Source organism: Chelonoidis abingdonii, chromosome 3 (assembly GCF_003597395.2).
Source record: "Chelonoidis abingdonii isolate Lonesome George chromosome 3, CheloAbing_2.0, whole genome shotgun sequence".
Taxonomy (NCBI): Eukaryota; Metazoa; Chordata; order Testudines; family Testudinidae; genus Chelonoidis; species Chelonoidis abingdonii.
Window position 1 is genome coordinate 168371352 of NC_133771.1, and position 22258 is coordinate 168393609.

General features: G+C 44.0%; 1 protein-coding gene across 1 annotated transcript in view; it reads right to left on the reverse strand.

Moving 5' to 3' along the window:
• Positions 1-3760: 3760 nt before the first annotated feature.
• MTARC2 (mitochondrial amidoxime reducing component 2) overlaps positions 3761-22258 on the reverse strand; it is a 20517-nt gene continuing 2019 nt past the window's right edge. The window contains exons 2-7 of the mRNA XM_032792707.2: positions 21048-21221; positions 11487-11649; positions 9125-9265; positions 6937-6998; positions 6787-6858; positions 3761-4257 (exon numbers count right to left, since the gene is read on the reverse strand). Of these exons, the coding sequence (XP_032648598.2) occupies positions 4131-4257; positions 6787-6858; positions 6937-6998; positions 9125-9265; positions 11487-11649; positions 21048-21221 (739 nt within the window). The 3' untranslated portion in view covers positions 3761-4130. The remainder of the gene's footprint in view (positions 4258-6786; positions 6859-6936; positions 6999-9124; positions 9266-11486; positions 11650-21047; positions 21222-22258) is intronic.

The following is a 22258-nucleotide window of genomic DNA, read 5'->3' on the forward strand; positions in this document are numbered from 1 at the left end:
TCGCGGGTTTTCAGAGCACTTCGGTGGCGGGTCTCAGAATGGAAGGGCCCCCCACCATCGAAGACCCCAGGAATCCTCTGGACGGCCCTGCAAACACAAACGTTTTCAAAATTCAGGTCTTGAATACAGTGGGAGGCTCTATGGATAACTGAAGAATTTGTAGAAAAAGTCTTCATAGATACAAGAAATGGAGACCAATTAACAGAGATTTGCTTCAGACTGTTAAGAACAGTTTTGTTAACAGGTTTAACATGATGTACATATATAGGAGAAAAGGCAATGATAAATCTGTATTTAATCTGCTAATTTCTCTCTACATCTATATCACAATGGTTCCTGAAGTTAAACCTGGAGACAATCATAGCTGGTGTGTACTCTAGGGTTTCCCCCCTTCCCATTTTACAGCTTCCAGTACAGCTCAGATACAAGATATGACTGCATACAATTGTCACTGCTAATTGTGGCACTGATCCTGCCATAAACTCTCCGTATCCTAATGTCTATTCTTTTTAGTGGTTAATATATTATAAACCCACTGTTGTTTATGATGCTCAAGGATATGTACCTGAGCTATGATCTGCACTTGCTAGTCACGTAGCACTGGCCCAACCCATTTCCAATCTAGAATATACTTTCCTAAGGTTACTTGTCCCTGTAGGCAGTTTGAGTAATTTTCATAGGGATGTTATGCACCTAGGGTCAGATCAGGTGGGTCCCTGAGCTATGAAAATGTTTGCAACCCTCTGCTCCCATTTTCTGTTCACTGCCTGTGCTCTGCCAGACACAGAGCAGGCCAGGGCAGTGTCCAATAAATAGTCCTCACCCAGGACTCACTATATTAACCCAGGGACAAGGTGCAACCTGCAGCAACAGGGCATTTCATGGAAGGGGGGTGCCCACAGCAAGATGACAATTTATATGACCAGTGGGCTCGGGGCAGTGGAAACCCCACCACCAGCACAGAGCATCTCCCCAGGGCTCACTGGCTGGGACCCCCAGAAGTAACTCCCGCATCTCCCCACTCTGCAGCTCAGCTTGGTCACCTCCACCCACTACCCAGTCCATCTATCCGCCCCCAGCAGTACTTCACCAGGTAGATGAAGAGACCAAACACCATCCCCATCTGCTGAAGCTGGGAGCCACCCACCTCCTGGCCCAGCACCAGACCACAGCCAAGAGCAGGGGTACCAAGGCCAGCATAGTGGCAGCACCAAGCCAGATGGCCCAGGACTGAGGCAGCAGCAGCCCCTGGGGCCCGCTGCACCCACTCATGGCAACTGGACCTGAGGGGGGGGGGGGTGGCGGCAGGTCTGGGGTCCCATAGTTCCTCTCCCCCCCCACCACCCATGCCTGCACCCCTCCCCTACTCCAACTCTCCAGAGCCAGGCCAATTCTGCCCTTCAGCCCCACCCAGAGGTATTCTGTTCCTGTGCTTCCCCAACGTCCAAGATAACCCCAGATCTTATCCCTCAAGTTGAATCTGCATATGTAGCCTCTATCAAGAAAAACCCCTGTGCTCCACACAAACTATCCTCTCATCCCACACTGCTCTCCTCAATGTTTGCCCCACCCCCATCACCTCTGTCAGGGAGGGGGGCAGAAATCAGTGATTAACTCTAACAGGCTGTGGGCATTTTCTAGTATCTGCATTTTTTTCTGTAGGAATTGCTTCGATGTGAAGAAGGGAAAAAGCTGAGCACCTCATATTATGTACTTGTTGGTACAATAAAGGTTATCCCATTAGCTACCATATCCACTGTCACCTGAGAACACTAGTGTTAAAATTCTCAGCAGATATTATGTCCCCTCTAGCAGGAATAAGCTACTGTGACAAAGTTCAAAGGTAAATGCTGATAGCACAGTTACATCATCTGTCTGAGAGTTCTCTTTAGCAAACTGCTGCCAGATAGGAAGAAACAGAATTAATGAGTTAAACAGGGGCCAGTCCTGCAAGGTTAAGTACATGCTTTACGCATGTGAGGGATCTTAACAGCTGCTCTAACTTGCCTTGGCTAGTAACAGCCAAAGACATCAAGGATGCAACAGCGTTCCAGCCAAATCCTTTCCCTAAGCCACACATTTAATGCCTCATGCACACCAAGGATCACAGGGGGAGAGGGGAATGCAGAGCTGGCTCAGCCTAACCAAAGATTCACCCAATCCAGCATTCAGTCCCCTTGTGCTACTAGACCAGGGTTGGGAACCTTTCAGAAGTGGCGTGCCAAATCTTCATTTATTCACTCTAAGGTTTCACATGCCAGTAAATACATTTTAATGTTTTTAGAAGGTCTCTTTCTATACGTCTATAACTATTGTTGTATGTAAATAAGGTTTTTAAAATGTTTAAGAAGCTTCATATAAAATTAAATTAAAATGCAGAGCCCTCCTGGACCAGTGGCCAGGACCCAGGCAGTATGAGTGGCACTGTAAATAAGCTTGCGTGCTGCCTTTGGCGCGCATGCCATAGGTTGCCTACCCCTGTACTAGACTACTGTAAATGGACCTCAGCAGGGCCAGGATCTAGTCTACTTTGAGTCTTGGTTCTTAGCTCCGTAGCACAAGATAAACAAGAAGGTATCTCAGCTGTCATGTGTCCTGTACTGGAAGGATTGTTCTGCATCAACATGCCAGCTTCAGGTTCAAGGATGGTTCTTTGCCAATATCCACAGAGATCCAGGCTGCTACCAAATCCTGATGATTCTCTCCCCACATCAGAAATCTGAAGACTTCTCTGCACTGAAGCCTTTCTCCACAGCAATGCAAAGACACTTGGATGCTGAATATGGCATCTACTTCTTGCACAAAGCCTTTAACTGTGCAATAGGGCATTGGGGTAGGGCCTTCTGCCAAACCAAAAGGTATATGAAGTAGCAGAGAAATAACTGAACACCAACATAGGTAAGATGTAACATCAAATGGCAAAAACCAAGAGAACAAGGCCCTCAAATTGAACATTGTATTAAACAATAGTTAGAGCTCTGCAGAAGTTTATATTTATTTCTAGAGTTAAAATCGGTTTTAAGTACATAATTTTAGAAAATCATTGTTGAATTGTCTGATTACCAATGTTTATATAATCTCGTTCCCTTAGCTACTTCAATCAAATAATTACATTTCCATCAGTTAAAAATGTTAAACGTGTATTAAAAAATATTCATCTGACCTTATCTACCCCTGATCCCCCAAAGCCCACCTTTAATTACTGTAATTTTAATGGATTTAAATTTTGTTCAACTTCTTTATGCTCAGGAGCATGAGCTTTATAGGGTTCACCAAATTCTGCCCATAGGGACACTTGTTCTGCTACTGCCTGCCACCATTCACCGCACTGTGCATGCACAATGTTACATTTCTTGAGAGGCTAATGCTAGGATATATGTTGCCACAATAATACTTAGTATTTATATAGCACTTTACAAAAATCAGTCAATCCTCGGCAACACCTGTGAAAGACAGGTAGGCAGGCATGCGTTACTTGCAACAAGCATGGTAAGTGCTTGCCCAGCACTGTTAACTGAGCCAATAACAGGGCAGCAGCAGCCTAATTCTTCACTTTACTAGGCTGTTATTCAAGAATGTTGGAACAGAACAGCATTTCAATGTTCACAATAGAAAGTAGAGAACCTAAGCTCCAAAACAGTCTCGCCTACTTCATGGCTTGTCACAACCCGCTCTTTTGCTGGTTCAGAATTTCTTGCTTTATCTGCCAATCCATAACCAAGTAACAAGAGATCAAAATGTTCCAAGGGTGGTTTTCTTAAAGGCATCACAATTTAGATAGGAATTTAAAACACAGGCAAACCTTGAAGGGAACATTCAATTATCATCATCCAACTTGTTTCACCCTCTTTCCTTATTCCACAATAGCAATATTATAAGTGTGTGTGTGTAAGACTGAAAATCATTTTATCATCTGATCTAGGTGTTTTAGATTTAGGGACTCAAGGCACATTAGTGGACTGACTGATTTGAGAAGACTTTGGCACGTCACAGGATCCGTGGACAATCAAGGACAGTGTACTTTACACCTCAAGATAACATCAAGGAGTTATTTCAGGCTCTGTGCTCACAGAAAAAAACATTTGCATATAAAAATGAACAATTATTTTCCACTCAAAATACATCTTCCATCAATTGACTATCTTGTACACAGGGTCTCCAACTTGAAGCGTTCCAGTTTTATCAATTCCATAATACCATCCAAACAGAGGGCTGGATTTGTAGAGATGTCGCTCAGAAGGATCGCACAAACGGTAACTGCACAGAGAAAATGGTCATTATTATTCACTTAAGGCAAAACACAGCCTCAAGAAGTAGAGGGAAAAAAAAAAAGAGGTGGGAGCTTTGTTTTAAGTTGGAGGAAATGCAACAGAAGTACCCAGATTCTATGTATGTATTTAAGACACAAATAGAATCCACAGACATTACGCCCTACGTAACAGAAGTTAATGGGTTTTTTTTAAAGTAAATTTAATAGCATCCCTTCATTGTAAATTAGCAGTAGATTATATTCTGGGATACTCTTCACTCATCTCTCTTTATGCCACTACCACTATTTAAAAAAATGGAACAAAAACTTAAACACTTAAAGAAATATGCAGCATTTAAATACACAAGCAGCCCAACACATATGGGCTGCTCTACAATAACGCACCCTGGACAAAGAAAAATAAATGATTATAAATAAATAAGTCTATTTCAAGCTTCCACGGGATTATGAAGAATAAAGATAATTTTTGCTTAGCAATTTTTGTTAAAGTACAATAAGATGTGAATAAAGTTTTATGGCACATCAAAAATTTAGGATGGAATAAGTCAACACACTGTAGATTTTCTTTTGGCAAACCCAATGAACTGAACTTAGTGAGGCTACTGCTGTGAGTAAAATATCTCACACATGCATGACAGTTTTTGGGGCTTAAGTACCAGTACAGTTTAAACAGCAGAAAACTAGTTAACACTGCTGGAAGGAGATTATCTGGGTGTACTGACAGATCTGACAACTCAATTCACAGTTCAACATGCAGAGGCATGGAAGAAAGCTGATAAGATGCTGGCTGTATTAAAGCTCCAAACCTGCAGACCCTTACTCACTTGCCTAATTTTACTACCACGACTAATCCCATTGATTTCAAGGGAAAGTTAAGCATGAACATAAGTTATTGCAAGATTGGGGCCTTGGAGTATACAAGTCAAAGGGCACAGGGCTTTACAGGGTGAAGGTTAGAGAACACTTGAAGTATGCTCTCTCATCTCTCCTAATGGATGCAAGCTAATTAAATGAGTGACAATGTAGGACAGCTAAGATAACTAATGGAATGGAGCACCTCATATGAGAAGAGACTGACTGATCCTTGTCACGCACGTAAGTAGGTGAAAGCCCCAAGCTGTTGAATGGGTCTGACAGTTGGGCCAAGTAACTCACCATCCATGTGCAGACTCCTTCAAAGAACCAATCAAACTGTTGCATGCAGAGTAGATGTAGAGTAAGGGTGATGACTAGTTGAGTTACCTGTGGTATCACAATTGTCTAGGGACTCTTGGCATGGCACAGATGGATGCTGCTGTACACAGCATAGATGTAAAGTCAAAATGGCTGAGAACTTAAAAACTGGCCAGTATCAGACAGCACTTCCAGTGATGACTGAACCTGATGATATCCTAAACAAAGAGAGCTCTCAGCCATGTTTTTAACTGTTTCCATCACTTCACACCGACTCAGCAGACATTCTAGGCTTCAGCGTGACATTCCTGTAATCTATCATATAGACTACACACACTGCAACCTTAATAAAAAGTCAAGCACTCGAAAGTCAGAAAATGCAAGAATAAAGGTTGCTGGTGCTATCTTAATTTGGACATGCATCATGACAGTCTTTAATTACATGATCTCTATTATTTTTTCCTCCTCCCATCCCACTACTTCTCAGTCCCACTATTCTTGCACAGCCAGCCCCAGTATCTCCCAACTCCTCATCCCATCTTAGTTTCCACCCTCTCCAATCTACTAGCTCCCAGTCTTCCCTCCCTGGCTCCCAGCTGCAGTCTCCCTGTCAGCCAATTGCGGTCCGTCCATTTCCTCCCAGCCCCTCCCTTATCTCCTCGCCCAACCAGTCTCAATTCCCTCCCCTGCCAACTACCAGTCCCACTCCTTTCCTGCCCCACCTGTCTCTGGTCCTAATTTCTCCCCCAATTTCTCATTCTCAGAAATGGCTAAATCTCTCGCTAAAATCCAATCCCACTTTCCCCCAAACAACAAAAACAAAGTCTGCCTAAGGCAGACACCCAGAATGGAAAACTTCAGCCCAAGTAGTTAAAGTTTGGCAAAAGTTAGAAGTAACTGAAAAAGGGGTCCTCAAATGAGAAAAGTGTCAGGCAACCTTAATAACAGGTGATGCTACTTGCATCACCAATAATACTCCTCCTCCCTCTCTCTCACACACACACAAACTATAGTTTATATATTTGTAGGACAGATATAAATGATTACCAGCTACAATTAGACCGTTAAATGATGCAATTTAAAAGACTGCATACTTCGGGTCCAGTCCTTGCCTAAACTATACAGGCACACTACACTGAAGAGAGGACCAAGGAGTCCTATATACAAGAAGTGAGAGACGGAGAGTCTTAATGAGTCCTCTTTTCAATATAGTGCATAGCCAAGGACTGAACCCAAAGCTTGCAATTTGAAAGGCTGTAGGAGTTCACGTAGCACACATTCCAAATGCCTTTTTTTAAAAATAACCTGCTGAATACAAGATGAGACACTACTATTTTTGCTACCTTTTCAGCGTTTCCAGTGGCTCCTTTCTGTCAATGATCCCAGTATCCATATCAATGGTTGTTAAAATACACCTGTAATGATAGATAATGTTAGACAACAGCAGCTACTTAATATTTACTTTTCCTTCAAGTATATTCCTAAACCCTTACCTGGGGCAAGCCATTGTCCCTTTCATCTCCACATTACCAATTTTTATCTTATTCCAGGAATCCTAAGGGAAATATAAACATTTATATATGATTATACTTTCAAAATATTTGCATTAACCATTTCCCAGAAGTTGACTTTGAGCATGGACATTACTATAAGACAAAGCACCATTTTAGAGCATTATGCTTTCTTGCATCCTCATAATAAGAGCTATAATAGATATGCTATTATTTTTAATAAAACAGGTTATCACTTCATTTGTCAACATCAGTATATTAATCATCTACTCAAAGCAGTGTGATCACTTTTGCAAAAGTTACGGGGTAAGTTGTATGAATTACCAAATTGCTTCAGATACACTCCACTAAAAAGTGACTGGTCATTTAAAATAACCTGTCTTATAGGTACACAATACATGATTTTTATTAAAAACAAGTAATTTATCAAACATAAAATGCAGGTTAATACAAAAAGGGAGAACCAAGAACATCTTCTGCAGAACGTATTTTCTAGTCATAAGTGGGTTTGTTCTGACTTCACAACTGATAATTAACACTGTATTTAATCTAAAAAAAGTTAAGGTAACTACAGTTCCACAAAATGTTATCAATGAAAACAAACAAAGTCAGTCTTCACTTATCAGCCCAGAAGCTTCCTAATGCAATCCTACTTGGAAGACAGAGGCATAATCCTCCAATGGGAATTTTAGGTCCTCAGGAACAATCAAACCCATAAAGAGAAACTCTCCAGAGTGAGCTCAAACATGTAAAATCTGCACTGCTCTGCCATGTAAACTCACAGTTTTATCTACGCTAATTAAATGTTTAAAGAACCAATAAATATGCAGCAGTTATGGTACTCTCAGACCATCAGGATGAGCTTTTCTTTAAAAGCAAAATGTTATAAAGTATCTCACAAACTCCCAAATATTTTTTCTCTATCATTAGATGTCTTATACTGTGCATAACATTTCCCATTTGAGGCCTAAAGGCAAGCATGCAGTCCCAGCCTCACATTTTACATACATTCATTTTATCCTTCACTAGGCTGCATAAATATAAATTAATATCCACAAACCTATTATCTCCCTTTAAACTTTGCATGCATTTATAGTAGAATTTCTAGGCTTTATTTGTACCTGGGAGTCAGCTACTGGTGGCCAGATGTGGCAAGGCAAACCCCAAGATAGCTGCTTTCCTTATCTATATTTGGGGTTTATACCATTGCAGCTACACCAGTCACCAGCTATTGATGGCTGAATCAGAGCTAATCCCAAGTACAGCCAAGGCTTTAGATCGTCTTTGGATTCTATATCCCAAGGAAACAGGGTTCTGAAGAACACATCTAAGACTCAGAACAAATAGCAATTCAAGTACTGTAGATCAGATTTTTTCAAACTTCGGGTCACAACCCAGTACTGGGTTGCGACATCTCAGGCACTGGGTCGCTCTGGTTAGCACTGCTGACCGGGACATTAAAAGTCCCGTCGGCGGTGCTGCCCAGCTAAGGCAGGCTAGTGCCTACCTGTTTTGACATTGTGCTGTGCCCTGGAAGCTGTCAGCAGTGGGTCCAGCTTCTAGGCAGGGGGGCCACAGGGCTCTGAACGCTACCCCCGCCCCAAGCACCAGCTCTGCACTCCCATTGGCTGGGAACCACCAATGGGAACTTGGGGGGCGGGGGGGAGATGGACAGATGGTGCCTGTGGGCGAGAGTCACGCGAAGCTGCTTGTGTGCCTCTGCCTAGACACCGGACATGCTGCTGGCCACTTCCAGGGTGCAGCGCAGTCCACAGTGCCAGGACACGCGGGAAGCCTGCCTCCGCACCCTGGCTGTGCTGCTGACCGGGAGCTGCCGGAGGTAAATCTGCACCCCAACCTTGCACCTCAATCCCCTGCCCTAGCCCTGAGACCCACCCCAAACCCCTCATCCCCAGCCCGACCCCAGAGCTTGCACCCCCAGCCCAGAGGCCTGACCCCCTCCCTACACCTCAACCCCCTGCCCCCTCCCACATCCCAAACCCCTCATTCCCAGTCCCATCCCACAGCCCTCACTCCCACACCCCAACCCTGAGCCTTTCCCACACCCTAAAACTCTCATCCCAGCTCCGTTGGGTCACAGGCATCAGCAATTTCTTTCAACTGGGTCTCCAGAAAAAAAGTTTTAAAACCACTGCTGTAGATCACTTACCTCCTCAAAAGCATTGCAACCCGTAACAACAATATTTGGTCTGAAGTTCTGTATTTTAACTTTCTTCTCCAGCCTAGTATTTAGATCTTCCAATGAAGCTTCTGAGAGGATCAGGGCTGGGCTACAGTCGGGATAGGCAATCTACAAAAATGAAGGCAAACAAATCCTAACACTCCCATAAGAGCATGCTTCTCAATAGACAAGGTCTGCAGAACTTTCGATGGCCAAGAAACAGGTAACTGAATTGATGGCCATATATTAGCCATGTAGTCTTATGTTGTTGTAGTCACATTCTTACGACTCAGGGGCAGTATTCTGAGAAGTGAAATAATTTGTCCCTTCCAAGCATAGTAGCCATCGTAAATTAATAGTAAAGTTGACCAAATACAAACTTCTATTTATAAGTTGTTTATAAAGGGTTAATAAATGATAAATAGATAGAAGCATGTTACAGACACGAGTGTTACATGTTGCAGATATCAGCAGAAGATATTACAGAAGGTTATAAACAACCCATTGAGTTGCTGGACTAAATCTCTAATCAATTAACCATTTGATAAAACATCTATTAATCATTTACTACTATTTTATAAATGATTTACAAATGGAATTTTCATATAAAAGGTGACCCATATTTAATAACAAACAATGTCCAGAATTATTATTTTCCAATTTTTTTTCTGCAAGTCAAGTGTTTCTTTCAGCCCACAGATAGCCTAGTTCCTAATTCACAACCCTCCTTTGCACACCTCTGGGTCAGCATGAAGTTTATTTGCATATTTATAGTTCTTTGCCTAGGGATGTCTTTTTCTGGAGTGTCAGAAAAAAAGACCATTCCCTTTCCTGTCCCCAGTCTTTCAGATAGCAAACTGACTATGTTTTTCAAATATTTCCCTTTTTCAATCTATATCAAATGAGATTTTCTGATAGATGGAATCCACTCTATCACAAATTCTGGGAAGAGATTTACTCAACAAACAATATTAAAATTCAGTTGCAATTGATCATTAATAGCGCTGACTTTTCTCCATGGAGGCTGCCATTTTAGCAAAAAGCACCACTGAATAATACTTTAAGAAAACTCCCTCCACACACATCAGTAAAATGGGACAAGCATAAGACTTTGAAGGCAGTTTTCAGGAGAGTTTCAGTGCACACTGAAAGTCTCCCTTCCCTCCCAAACTATCCTTTTTTCCTTGCACACATTGTACAAAATCTGTAAAATGAAAGATAGTCTATGCTCTCCCCCTCTCAAACAAGTGAAAATGTGCAATGAAATGTTTACATTGCTCTGTCCTCCATATTAACACCAACACCACCGCTCTGTGCTCCCTGCGTACGTACATCTGTCAAATTACCACCTTAGCCAAATACATACAGTATCTTCATTTTCAGCGAGTGCTTCACTGAAATGGTCTTAATGCTCTTAATTAGTCTTCATTTACTTGTTGAGAAGATGCACACAGAGAGTAGAGATTTTATTATAACTTCCCGTACTTGTTTTCTGTTTATGCAACACCAGGTAAAATGCTGATGCTCAATAAACAATAACGCTCACAGTTGCAGGGCAGGGTACTCAATCTGCATCTCCCTGCACTACCAGAGCCAACTATGCCCCTGGGGAACTCTTACCTGGAGAAGGAGAGATACTGTTTTCAACACCCTGCTCCCTTGAGGATTTTGCTTAGGGAAGGTAAAGTGGAGGATGGGAATGAGAAGGAGAAAGGAGAGCTGTTCATTGGATCCCTGACCCCAGGGAGGCTGCCACAGGAGGGCACCGATTTACCACATCACCCAACTTCCCTGCCCTTGTACCCTGTTTCTAATGCAGTGGTTGCAGTCCCACTCCAGGGGAGAGGGGATTGTGGGTACCTTGTGCTGCCATAACCCTCTTTTGTGTGGGATTTCCTCAGTGGAAGCACAAACCTCTGATTTAGGGCTCAATCCAGCCTAGTATCTGTAAACAAAATAGCAGTAATGACAGTTCATATTAGAACGGTGCTGCACATAAACTGGGGATAGAGACAGCAGAGGGAGTTTCAGTACACATTGAGTTTACCAATAAACTGCCTTCAAAGACTCCAGCATCTCTCATTCATTAAATGCATCAGGAGTTCCCCTTGGTCGCATGCTGGGTCACTTCTTGTCAAAATGGCAGCCTCAGATTCTGTAGCTCTTCATGTTCAATAAGTTTAATTGATTTAAAACACAATTTAAGCAAGCAAACAATCCCACCAAAACCCATGGGACTGCTCATACGCTTGAAATAGGAACTTCAGTAAGTTGTACATGCCTCCCCATAGAACACTTACAATAGGAGGGTTGAGGAGGGGAGGAAGACACACACAAACTTTCATCTAACCTTATCCTTGGATCGGAAAGTGGTGAATATGTCTCTGGATTTCCTAGGCGCCATCTGTGACTCAAAGTGCACCAGTCGATATGACTGTGCATTCAAGAAGGTGGCGAACCACTGAGCTGCCTCATCTCCACAGTCCCTGCCTTGGATATCCAATCCAAACAGCCTAAAAGAAGCATGAGTTAGTTTAAAAGCAGAAAACTCAAGTGGACTTATTTTAATCTCTACAATTCAAAATCAAACATCTTGGTTTCATAAAACAAAAAGAAAAAGATGCAGGCAATGAGCTCTCTGAGTGGCGATAAAGAAATTCAATATGGAATTAAATTCTGGACCCAGTAATACATTCTCTGCAAATATTTAAAAAATCCAAACAAATCCAGTACATACAATGCCGGTTCCTTGCAGACAGGCAACACAGAGCACTGGTACTGATAAATACAGTAATCGAATTTCCCGCCTGTTAGGGACTGAACAAGTTAGGCTGAGTTAACTGTCACAACAATGTACTGTAATACACAACATCCGTTTGCCATGCTAGATTTAAAAGAAAAAAAGTGAGATTTATTCTATACACTTGCGTCAATAATACCAAGCATAATTCCATTCCACTTTTCATTTTTAAAAGACAGAAAAGCCTTTACCAAAAAATACACCAATTTAGATTTGATCAATTTAAGCAAGTGAATGACAGTTTCCAAGAGCAGTTATAACTGTCAATCAACATTTGTTAATCCCATCCCTTGCGATTAAGTGTTGCCTCAAATTTTAGGGGCATGAGAATTTAGACAAAAATAAGAGATTATGCCACCTAAAGAATATATCGGGTGACACTTTTATCACCACTAAAGACAGTAGCTCTGTTCTTTAAGCATTTTTTATTAAGGGCAAGGATACACATACCATAGTTAAGGCTGCAAGATGGTTTCTGTTTAAAGCGGATATTGCATCCTTTTTTAAAATCCACATACTCAGTCAAATCAACTTGAGAATGGGCTTGTCAGTTCAGAAACCAGAGTAGAATGCATGAAACAAATGTAGAGTCTTCTGAGCCTGTGGTTCCTGATAAAATACACAGCCCTCCTCCAAAATGAGGGGTTAAGTCCAACATTTTCCCCTGACACAGGGAGGTAAAAATAGGGTGATACACCTCTACCTCGATATAATGCTGTCCTCGGAAGCCAAAAAATCTTACTGCATTAAAGGTGAAACCGCGTTATATCGAACTTGCTTTGATGCCCCTGAGTGCGCCGCCCTGCCCCCCAGAGTGCTGCTTTACCATGTTATATCGGGTCACGTTATATAGGAGTAGAGGTGTATATGAAACTTATTTCTCTGAAGCACCTCCTACCATAAATGTGTGCAAAGCCCCGAATTATGGAATGAGATAGAATCACAGAACCATAGGGTCAGAAGGGACCACAAGGATCATCTAGTCTAACCCCCTACCAAGATGCAGGATTTGTTGTGTCTAAACCTTCTAAGACAAATGGCTGTTAAGCCTCTTTCTGAAAACTTCTAGTGAAGAAGCATCTACCACCTCCCTAAGCAGTCTGTTCCTTTGTCCTACTGTTCTTACAGTTGGGAAGTTTCCCCTGAGATTTAATCTAAATCTGCTATGTTGTAGTTTGAACCCATTGCCTCTTGTTCTGCCCTCCCCTCTGTGGCAAAAGAGAACAACTTTTCTCCATCTTTTTCATGGCAGCTTTTCAACTTTCTGAAGTCTGCTATGATATCCCCCCTTAATCTCTCCTTTGCCAAACTAAACATACCCAGTTCCTTCAGCCTTTGCTCAGATTAGTTGCATTCCATCCCTTTGATCTTTTTTGTCCTTATGGATCCTTTCTGGTTTCCCTCCTTTCCATACATTTATGACCAAAATTGGACACAATATTCAGCTGAGGCCTAACCAGTGCTGAGTAGAGTGGTACTACATGACTTGCTTGCTATGCCTCTGTTAATGCAACCTAAGCTGGCATTGGCTTTTTTTTGCCACAGCATCACTTTGCTGACTCGTGTTCAAGTTGTGATCCTCAACATGAGTAATTCTATATGAGATATTCTCTATATTAACTGGAGTTGAGGATTTAACATGAAAACTCCACGTGGGTGGCAAAAGCTCTCAACAGCAGGCTATAAATCAGAGGTGGACAAACTTTTTGGCCCAAGTGTATGGAGGGCTGGGTAGGGAAGGCTGTGCCTCCCCAAACACTCTGGCCCTGCCCCCTATCTACCCCCTCCCACTTCCCGCCCCCTGACTGCCCCCCTCAGCACTCCCAACCAATCCAACCCCTCCTGCTTCTTGTCCTCGACCTCCTCCTCCCAGGATCCCCACCCCCTATCCAACTCCCCTGCTCCCTGTCCCCTGACTGCCCCGACCCCTATCCACAAAACCCTCCCCTGACAGCCTCCCTGGGACTCCCACTTCCAACCCTCCCTGTTCCCCATCCCCTGACTGCCCCCCTGCAGAACCTCCACCCCATCTAACCACCCTCTCCTCCCTGACTGCCCCCAGGCCCCCCCCACTCCCTTACCCACCCGCCCTGCTCCCCGCCCCCTGACCAGCAGCAGGAGCTCGCAGCCGCGACACCCCCCAGAGCCAGCTGCGCTCCCCAGAGCGCGGCCGCATGGCTGTATGTGAGGGGGAACAGCGGGGGAGGGGCTGGGACTAGGCTCCCTGGCTGGGAGCTCAGTCCCGCAAGCCAGATGTGGCCAGCGGGCTGTAGTTTGCCCACATCTGATATAAATATTGCTTATGAGAGGGATCTTTTTCCAACTACAGAGCAATAATTTTCCCCAAAAAAATTCAAGGCCAGTCACTATTAGTTGTATTATCACCTCAAAATGGTCCTTTTGATTTATATGCAGTGCAGCTTCCTTTACCTAAAGCGAGTGCCCAGAAGGCCATAAGAAAGTGGAAGTTATTCTCAAGTATTTAAGTTTTTTCTACTGACTGCATTTGTCACTGGCCATATCTGCACTCCAGAGAAGAGCTGTGGGGTTTTTTTTAATTGTTGGCTTATTTTCATTAAAAAGTTATTTCAATTTTCTACAGTATGACTTGGCAGCATTAAAAGCAGGACAAGATTTTCAAAATTAACTATTGATTTTGGGTGACCTCATATAATTCAAGACTATATCGTAGAGCACAAGGGAGAAGAATTAGGAGTATCACAGGCAACCTTAATTCTGGCAGATTTGATTTAGCAAACTTAACATTCTTCTAAGTGTTTTTATACAATTTCTTAATTTTCTTAAAAAAAAAGTTAGAAGTTGAAAAAAAATAAAAATTCCTTCAAGACATTTTACAGACTCCTGACATGGAGCCCTCTACTACTGGAGTTAACTGAATAACTAGCAGCAGCAGTCTCTGTGCAGACCTGCCATGAGAAAGGGTTGGAGACACACTTTACCAGTGGGTTTCACTGGTATTAACTGACAGCAGAGGGATATTGAGACTCAGGAATAATAGGTTCAATTCCATGTTCTGTAGGGGAGTGTTCTCTAGTAGTTACATACCGCTCTCCTCTGCAGACTCTACCTGTCCCCTTCACCTCCTACTTGCCCCCACTGCTATTCCCACTCTGGCTCTTTCCCCGGCCCAGGGCCTGCCCTTATTTCCCTCCTTCTGCTCCTCTCCCCACCCATGTTCTGACCCATGACTCTTGCCATTTTCCCAGATCCTCTGATCCTATCCTCTCCATCTCCAGCTCCTGCACTCACCCCCGATTCTTGTCCCTATTCTTGCACACTGCCCTGCTCCTGCCCCTATACTCCTCTTCTTCCCCTCCCCAGATTTGTTCTTAACTTCCCTCCCTTAGCTTCTGAGTCTCTACCCTCACCTTGAATGTCTTGACACCCCCTCCATTCCTCAACCCTCTACATATGAGTCAGTCAACTTTCTCCCTCTTCTCCACACTGTCAGGAGGAGAAACACAGAGAGGATAGAAGAGAGCATTTCTCTGCTCTTTGTTCTGGTGCTCAGTGCCACAGTGGTCCCTGGCACCTGCAAGAAGCAATTGCAGAAATCCTGCTCAATTCTTGCATCTCAGGGATAGAGTATGCTCAGTCCCTCTGTGGGGATGGCACATGTGCCGTCTAGTTGGCACACAGGATCTGTGAGGAGAATGAAGCACACACAGCGCTGCTGGAATCTTTGGAGATGTTAGCTGCCAAACTAACAAGTCTTTAACTGGACACATCATCTGAGATTTCTCAAAAATTTAAGTTTAGCCAAAATTAGGCATTTTTTCATGATAATAGCAAAAGGCACATTTTTGATACAAAGGCAGCCTGCCTGCCAAATTTAAGTCCCTGTTACAGATCATGGAGGCCTACAACTTCTCAGCAATACAGCTGTAAGAACGTTTAAACAGGCAAAACAACGCAATTTCCCCTAATCTTGTTCTTGGAAATGGCTGAACCATTCAGAAAGATTCAAGTTTAGGTAGACACCTGGATGGAACAATTCAGCCAAAAACTATTTAATTACGGGTAAGTTATCTGCAACTGAAAACAGGGTTTTATAGGAACCTACAACACCACACTATGCAAGTCTGCAATTTGTAAACAGTCCTGTTGCACAAATCAACATTAGAGCTAATTTGGATTCCCCAAATCTAATATTTGCAAAGCTATGAACGGGAGCTCTTAATTGGGAAAAGAGGGAAAACCAAATTAGTCTTAAATGAAGCAGCATAATCCAGTGGATATGGCATTTAATTGGAAATCACGAGACCTGAGTTCCCTTTCCATCTCTACCACTGGCTCACAATTTTACCTTTGATAAATCATCTTCTCCATGGTTCAGTTTTCAGTACTTGTAACATAGGGATGATACTTTTATAAAGCACTGAGATCTACAAGTGAAAAATGCAACAGAATTGCTTATGTTTATAATTTTGATTTATGCAGCTCAGCTATTTTAAATCATCTCTTTCTAATGTCACTATAAGTTTCTGAAAGTAATGTGTACGGAGCTCCAAGAGCTGAGTTTGCCAGCTCTTGGAGCTCTGTACTGAGCCTCTAGGAGGCCCTACCAATAGGACAACAGCTATAATGGCTACCAGAGTCCTCTGACACCATTTTTCAGCCTGAGTGGAGTAAGGGGTGGGGACAGAAGGAATCTGAAACTCCTGTTGAGGCAAAAAGGGAGGCTTATGCATGGGGTGAGCGAGATAAGTGACAGCCAGAGCTGCACAGACCCCAACACTGCACAGCCTGAGACATTATTTTAGTTTCAGTTTTCACACTTTACTGTGGGAGCCACCCCTGGAGTCCCTGCGAAAATCCCACTCTACACAAAGGGAGCCGTAGCTCTATGGCACTTAGGGTTGCCAGGTGTCCAGTTTTTGCCTGGAATGCCCGGTTGAAAAGGGACCCTTGTGGCTCTAGACAGCACCGCTGACTAGTTCATTAAAAGTCCAGTCAGTGACACAGCTGGGGTCCAGGGTGAAGGCAAGCTCCCTGCTTAACCTTGCTCCTCGTGGTTCCTGGAAGCAGCCACCAGGTCGCTGCTGCCCCTAAGTGAATGGGCAGCCAGGGAGGTGCTGCACGCTGCCCCTGCCCCCAGAGCTGACTCTGCAACTCCCATTGGCCAGAACCACGAGCAATGGGAGCTGCGGGGGTGGCACCCGCAGGCACGGCACGGAGCCTCCCTGGTCGCCCATGTGCCATGGGGCTGCAGGGACCTAGCGGCCATTTTCTGGGAGCCACGGTAAGTTCACATGGGGGCCCCAAAATGTGTAGCATGGGGGTTGTTTGGAGGGGTGGGGGTGGAGGTTGTTGTTTCTGTATAAACACCCCGATGTAGATTCATTCCATCATGACAGAATGGCAACCAGGATATACTGAAGGGGTGTTGTGATTGTGACCCCATGCACCAGATAGCAACACTGCTCACTCAAGTGAGTGAAGTTCTTTCAATTCATGCACAAATCTGCACCAGTGGATGAACAAACCAAGACAGTCCTCACACACAGTTGAGATTTACATTGCCTTCCCAACAGGGTCAAGGAGAAAGGAGGGTACTGGCTGGGTAATGAAACCAATTCCTTTTCCAATAGGACTGAACAAGCTGGGATGGAAATTTACTGCAGTGGTATGTATGGCAGGGAACATCATTGAAGTATATTCTTATTCAAATTATAAAATAGGGACCCAGAAGTGTATGTTTGCCTAGGATCTGGTGATGGATTAATCCAGACCTGCAGGCCAGTGGCTCTCAACCTTTCCAGACTAGTGTACAACTTTCAGGAGTCTGATTCGCTCTGTGGACCCCAAGTTTCACCTCACTTTAAAACTACTTACTTACAAAATCAGACATAAAAATACAGACGTTTCACAGCACACTATCACTGAACCATTGCTTACTTTATCATTTACCATATAATTGTAAAATAAATCAATTGTAATATAAATATTGTATTTACATTTCAGAACACAGTATATAGAGCAGTATAAACAAGTCATTGTCTCTATGAAATTTTAATACTGACTTCACTAGTGCTTTTTATATAGCCTGTTGTAAAAGTAGGCAAATATCTAGATGAGTTAATGCACCTCCTTGAAAATGTCTGTGCACCCCCATGGATACATGTACCCCCGTTTGAGAACCACTGCTGCAGGCTAAGGATAGGGGGAGTCAGCACAGCATGAGCCCTGGTGGAAGTCTTGGATGAAAAGACTGCACAGAGATACAGGAATCTATGGGGAGCTCTTCTCTCCATCAGGGAAAGGAAACAAACCTACGGGGCCCTCTCCCCTAGCCCAAGAAGCTCTAGGGCAGGGGTGGCAATCTTTCCGAAGTGGTGTGCTGAGTCTTCATTTATTCACTCCAATTTAAGGTTTCGTGTGCTGGTAGTACATTTTAACGTTTTTAGAAGGTCTCTTTCTATAAGTCTATATTATATAACTAAACTATGGTATGTAAAGTAAACAAAGTTTTCAAAATGTTTAAGAAGCGTCATTTAAAATTAAATTAAAATGTTCACGTAGGCCAGCAGTGGGCTGAGCAGGGCCTGCGACCGGGACCCCAGACCTGGGAGGGGAGGTCAGGGCAGAGGGCTGGGGGTGTGGAGGGGTTCAAGGGTGAGGGCAGAGGGCTGGGTGTGTTGGGGGGTTCAGGGCAGAGGGATGAGACTGTGGGGATGCAGGGCAGAAGGCTGGGTGTGTGTTGGGGTGAGGGAGGTTTAGGGCAGAGGGCTGGGGGGTATGGGGGCTGCAGAGCAGAATGCTGAGTGTGTGCGGGGGGTCAGGGCAGAGGGGCATGGGGGGTGTAGGACAGAAGATTGAGTGTGAGGGGGGGTCAGGGAGGGCTGAGGCGCTCGGCTGGTGGGGGTGTTCCCAACCCCCTGCCATGAGTGGCTCATGGCAGGGGGATGGAAGGGATGTGTCCTGTTCCACCTCCTTTCCCCAGGCTCTGTTCCTACCTTTCTCTGTGTCCTGCACAAAGCTGCCTACACGCTACCGCTCTTCCCCCCTCCCCCTCGCAAGGACCATCAACTGATTGGCTCAGGGACAGAGAGGGGGCGAGGCAAGAAAGCACCACGCTGGGGGAAGAAGCAAGGGAGGGAGAAGCTTGGCTGCTGCAGAACCAAGCTTCTGCCTCCTGCCCCCGACAGGGGAGCGTGGTGAGGCTGAGTGGAGCTGGAGGCTGGGACCGCGGCAGGCAGCTGCGTGCCACTCATAATCGGCTTGCATGCCATGTTTGGCACGCGTGCCGTAGGTTGCCGACCCCTGCTCTAGGGCCACCCTTTGTCCCAGTGCAGTCCGTGAGGGAGGTTACTTAGTAACTTACCTCTCCAGCTGCTACCCTACAGACTCCAGCTCTAAGCCCCATCACAAGGAAGACCTGCTTGGCATTGTCACAGGCTTTCCCAAGGCAGGCTGCCTGCCAGAGGAGGAGGGGAGTTGCAGATACATCTGTCTCACAGCCCTAGCTCTTTGCCCATCACTCTCCACTGCCAGCAGCTCCACCTCCCTTCTGCTATTGCAGGTTGCAGGACTGCTGGGTGGACACAAGCAGTCCACAGGAGATTCCAAAGGAGCCCAATGGTGGTGGCTAGTGATTTTTGGGCTACTTTTTCACATAATCAGCAAGCCTGGTAGAAGGCAGGAGAGAACCCTGCCCACGCAATCCCCGGGTGAAGACAGAGTAAGAGGGCTTCTTTGTTTAAGCTGGCCAAAAACACTGCACTGCAACACTGCATCTCAGGACTCAGCCTTAACGTATAATTTGCCTGAGAAGGTGCCAGGGATGGAATCAAGGGTTAGAATGAGTTGTGAGCATTGACAAGTTAAGGACTGGTTTATTTATTACTTCATTTACTTATTATATAACTTTAGTCCTTTCCTTCCCCAGATCCTGTTTTCCTGTACCCAATAAAGTCCCCCCTTTGTTAGGCTGTTATTTCGGGTGGGTCAATCCTTTGCAGAGAGTTGTGTTTGTTTGCTTTATTGTCCCTTGTGTAGTGGGCTTTATATTTCATGCCAGCTAGCATTATCATTTATTTCTCTCAAAGAACAGCACAGCAATCAGTCCCCTTGGATAGAGGTACCAGGCACCAGAAAAGAACCCAGAACCTAACCCTAGAAGGAAAGGGCATACACCACTCCAAATATCAGTGATAGCAAGCACCAAATAGAAGGGCAGGGACTTGAACCACAGCACAGAGGAGAGGCTACAGACATTTTTTTTTTTAATAAGACATTATCTCTAAAAAGTGAAATATTGTGGATCAGATCTTACATACATACATACTAAACAGATTTTTAAAAGATAACGCTACCCCCCCCAGCTTTCCATCATAAACAGCATCGTCAATTTATATTAATATGTAAATTAAAAAGAAAAAATTGAACTATGTTAACAGTAGTTTCCATAGCAACAATTTACAGTTAGAGCTGGCAAATGTAGTTCCTTATAAAGCTGCTTTATTCTCAGCTCCAGCAAGATGTCTTCTGCTATCCACAGGAGAAGCCCACAGCACCACGCTCAGGTAGGTTACCAACATTTAGAGCTGCCCCAATATTCTTAAATGTAACTAACATTTTAACAGGAAAAAAGCATTCTTACCTTTTCTGCTAGGCACTGGCCATTTTCCAAGGTAGATTTCAGTACAGGTAAAATACCTAATGTCACAAATTCCAATTTACCAATTCTATGCAATGATCCACATCACACAGAATTTGCTTATTGGAAATCAAGAAATAGCTACATACATGACCAAGATTTTCAAATGCAACCACCCAGCCAAGCTAAATGCAGAACAGACAGTAAATATGCATGGGTAATTTGGTAGATATAGTGTATAATCTCCGATAACCTTGATGTCATCTCTTAAAATTTGACTTCAATAATAAGTGGACTTATTAAAAAATTAAAGCCAGAAGGGACAATTATGATAATATTGCCTGACCTCTTGCATAACACAGACCATAGATTTCACCCAGTAATTCCTGCATCAAGCCCATTAAGGTATATTACACTTTCTTTGTAAAACTAACAGAAAAGCATATTAAATTGAAGTTAGTACTTCAAAAAGAAAAATCTTCCTATAATACCTGCAATTGTGCACTGCATTCTTCCTGGAAAGTTTGACTGGAACACGCAGTTCCTTCATTTCTGGAGCATTCAGTGTTAAACAGCCATTTTCACAGTTTACAGAAATCAGAACCAGCTGAGGCTCCTGTCGGGCAGTAACCATATGTCCATCCTCTTTAATCAGAAGCCAAAACCTGTAGTTTAAAAAAGAGAATAAAATACATTAAACATTTTACTTACACAGCACCATCAATGATCAAGGTACTGGAGTGCAAAGCAAGAGATTTTCTGATGCACAGAGCTTAGAAATTATCTTCATATCATAACTCTTCAGGTTTTTCCTTAATAAGTCTGATTTCCCTCCCTTTTATGCCCTTATACAACGCATTGATGTCTCTCATTAAAAAGACTATTACTAAAACTAAGCTATAGCACAACTTCTTTGATTTTTTTAAATCAAAGCTTTCTTGCTGCAGTGCAACTAACAAACTTGTGAACCTAAGCAGTGCAAGTATATACAGTATATTTATGAAAATTCTCACTTCTAGAGGCTAAACATGAGTAAGGCTCTGATTTGGTCACGGCATGGAAGTCACAGAATCCGTGACTTCTGTAGACCTGTGTGACTTCAGCCCGCAGTGGCTGGGAGCTGTAGGGTACCCCCACCTCCCATGATGGCAGGGAACTGCAGGGTACCCCAGCAACCCCCCAGCCACCCCGGGGGCAGGTGGGGGAAATCCCAACAGCTCATCAACTGCTGTAGGTGGTGGAGGATCCTCAGCAGCTGTGGGTGGAGGGGATCCCCCAGAGCTCCCCAGTCCATGGGTGCTGGGGACCCCCGGAGCTCCCCAGACGCCATGGGCAGAAGCATGAGGGGGCATCCCAAGCAAATCCTTAGCTGCCGCTGCCAGTAGGGGAATCCCCCGGAGCTTCCCAGCTGCCACAGGCAGGAGTCCCTGCCAGCCACAGCAGGGCAGGGTGCTTGACCCTCCTCCCTACCCATTTTGTCATGAACATTTTAGTAAAAGTCTGGGGCAGGTCACAGCTTCCCAGAATTTTTGTTAATGGCCCATGACCTTGTCATAAGTAGATAGGTAAGGTAAGGGTTAATTTTCTTTTACTGTAAAGGGTTACAAAGGGAACCAAACACCTGACCAGAGGACCAATCAGGAAACCGGATTTTCAAAAGTAAGGGTGGGAACCTCTGGAGGTTTTTGGCTTTGTTCTGTGT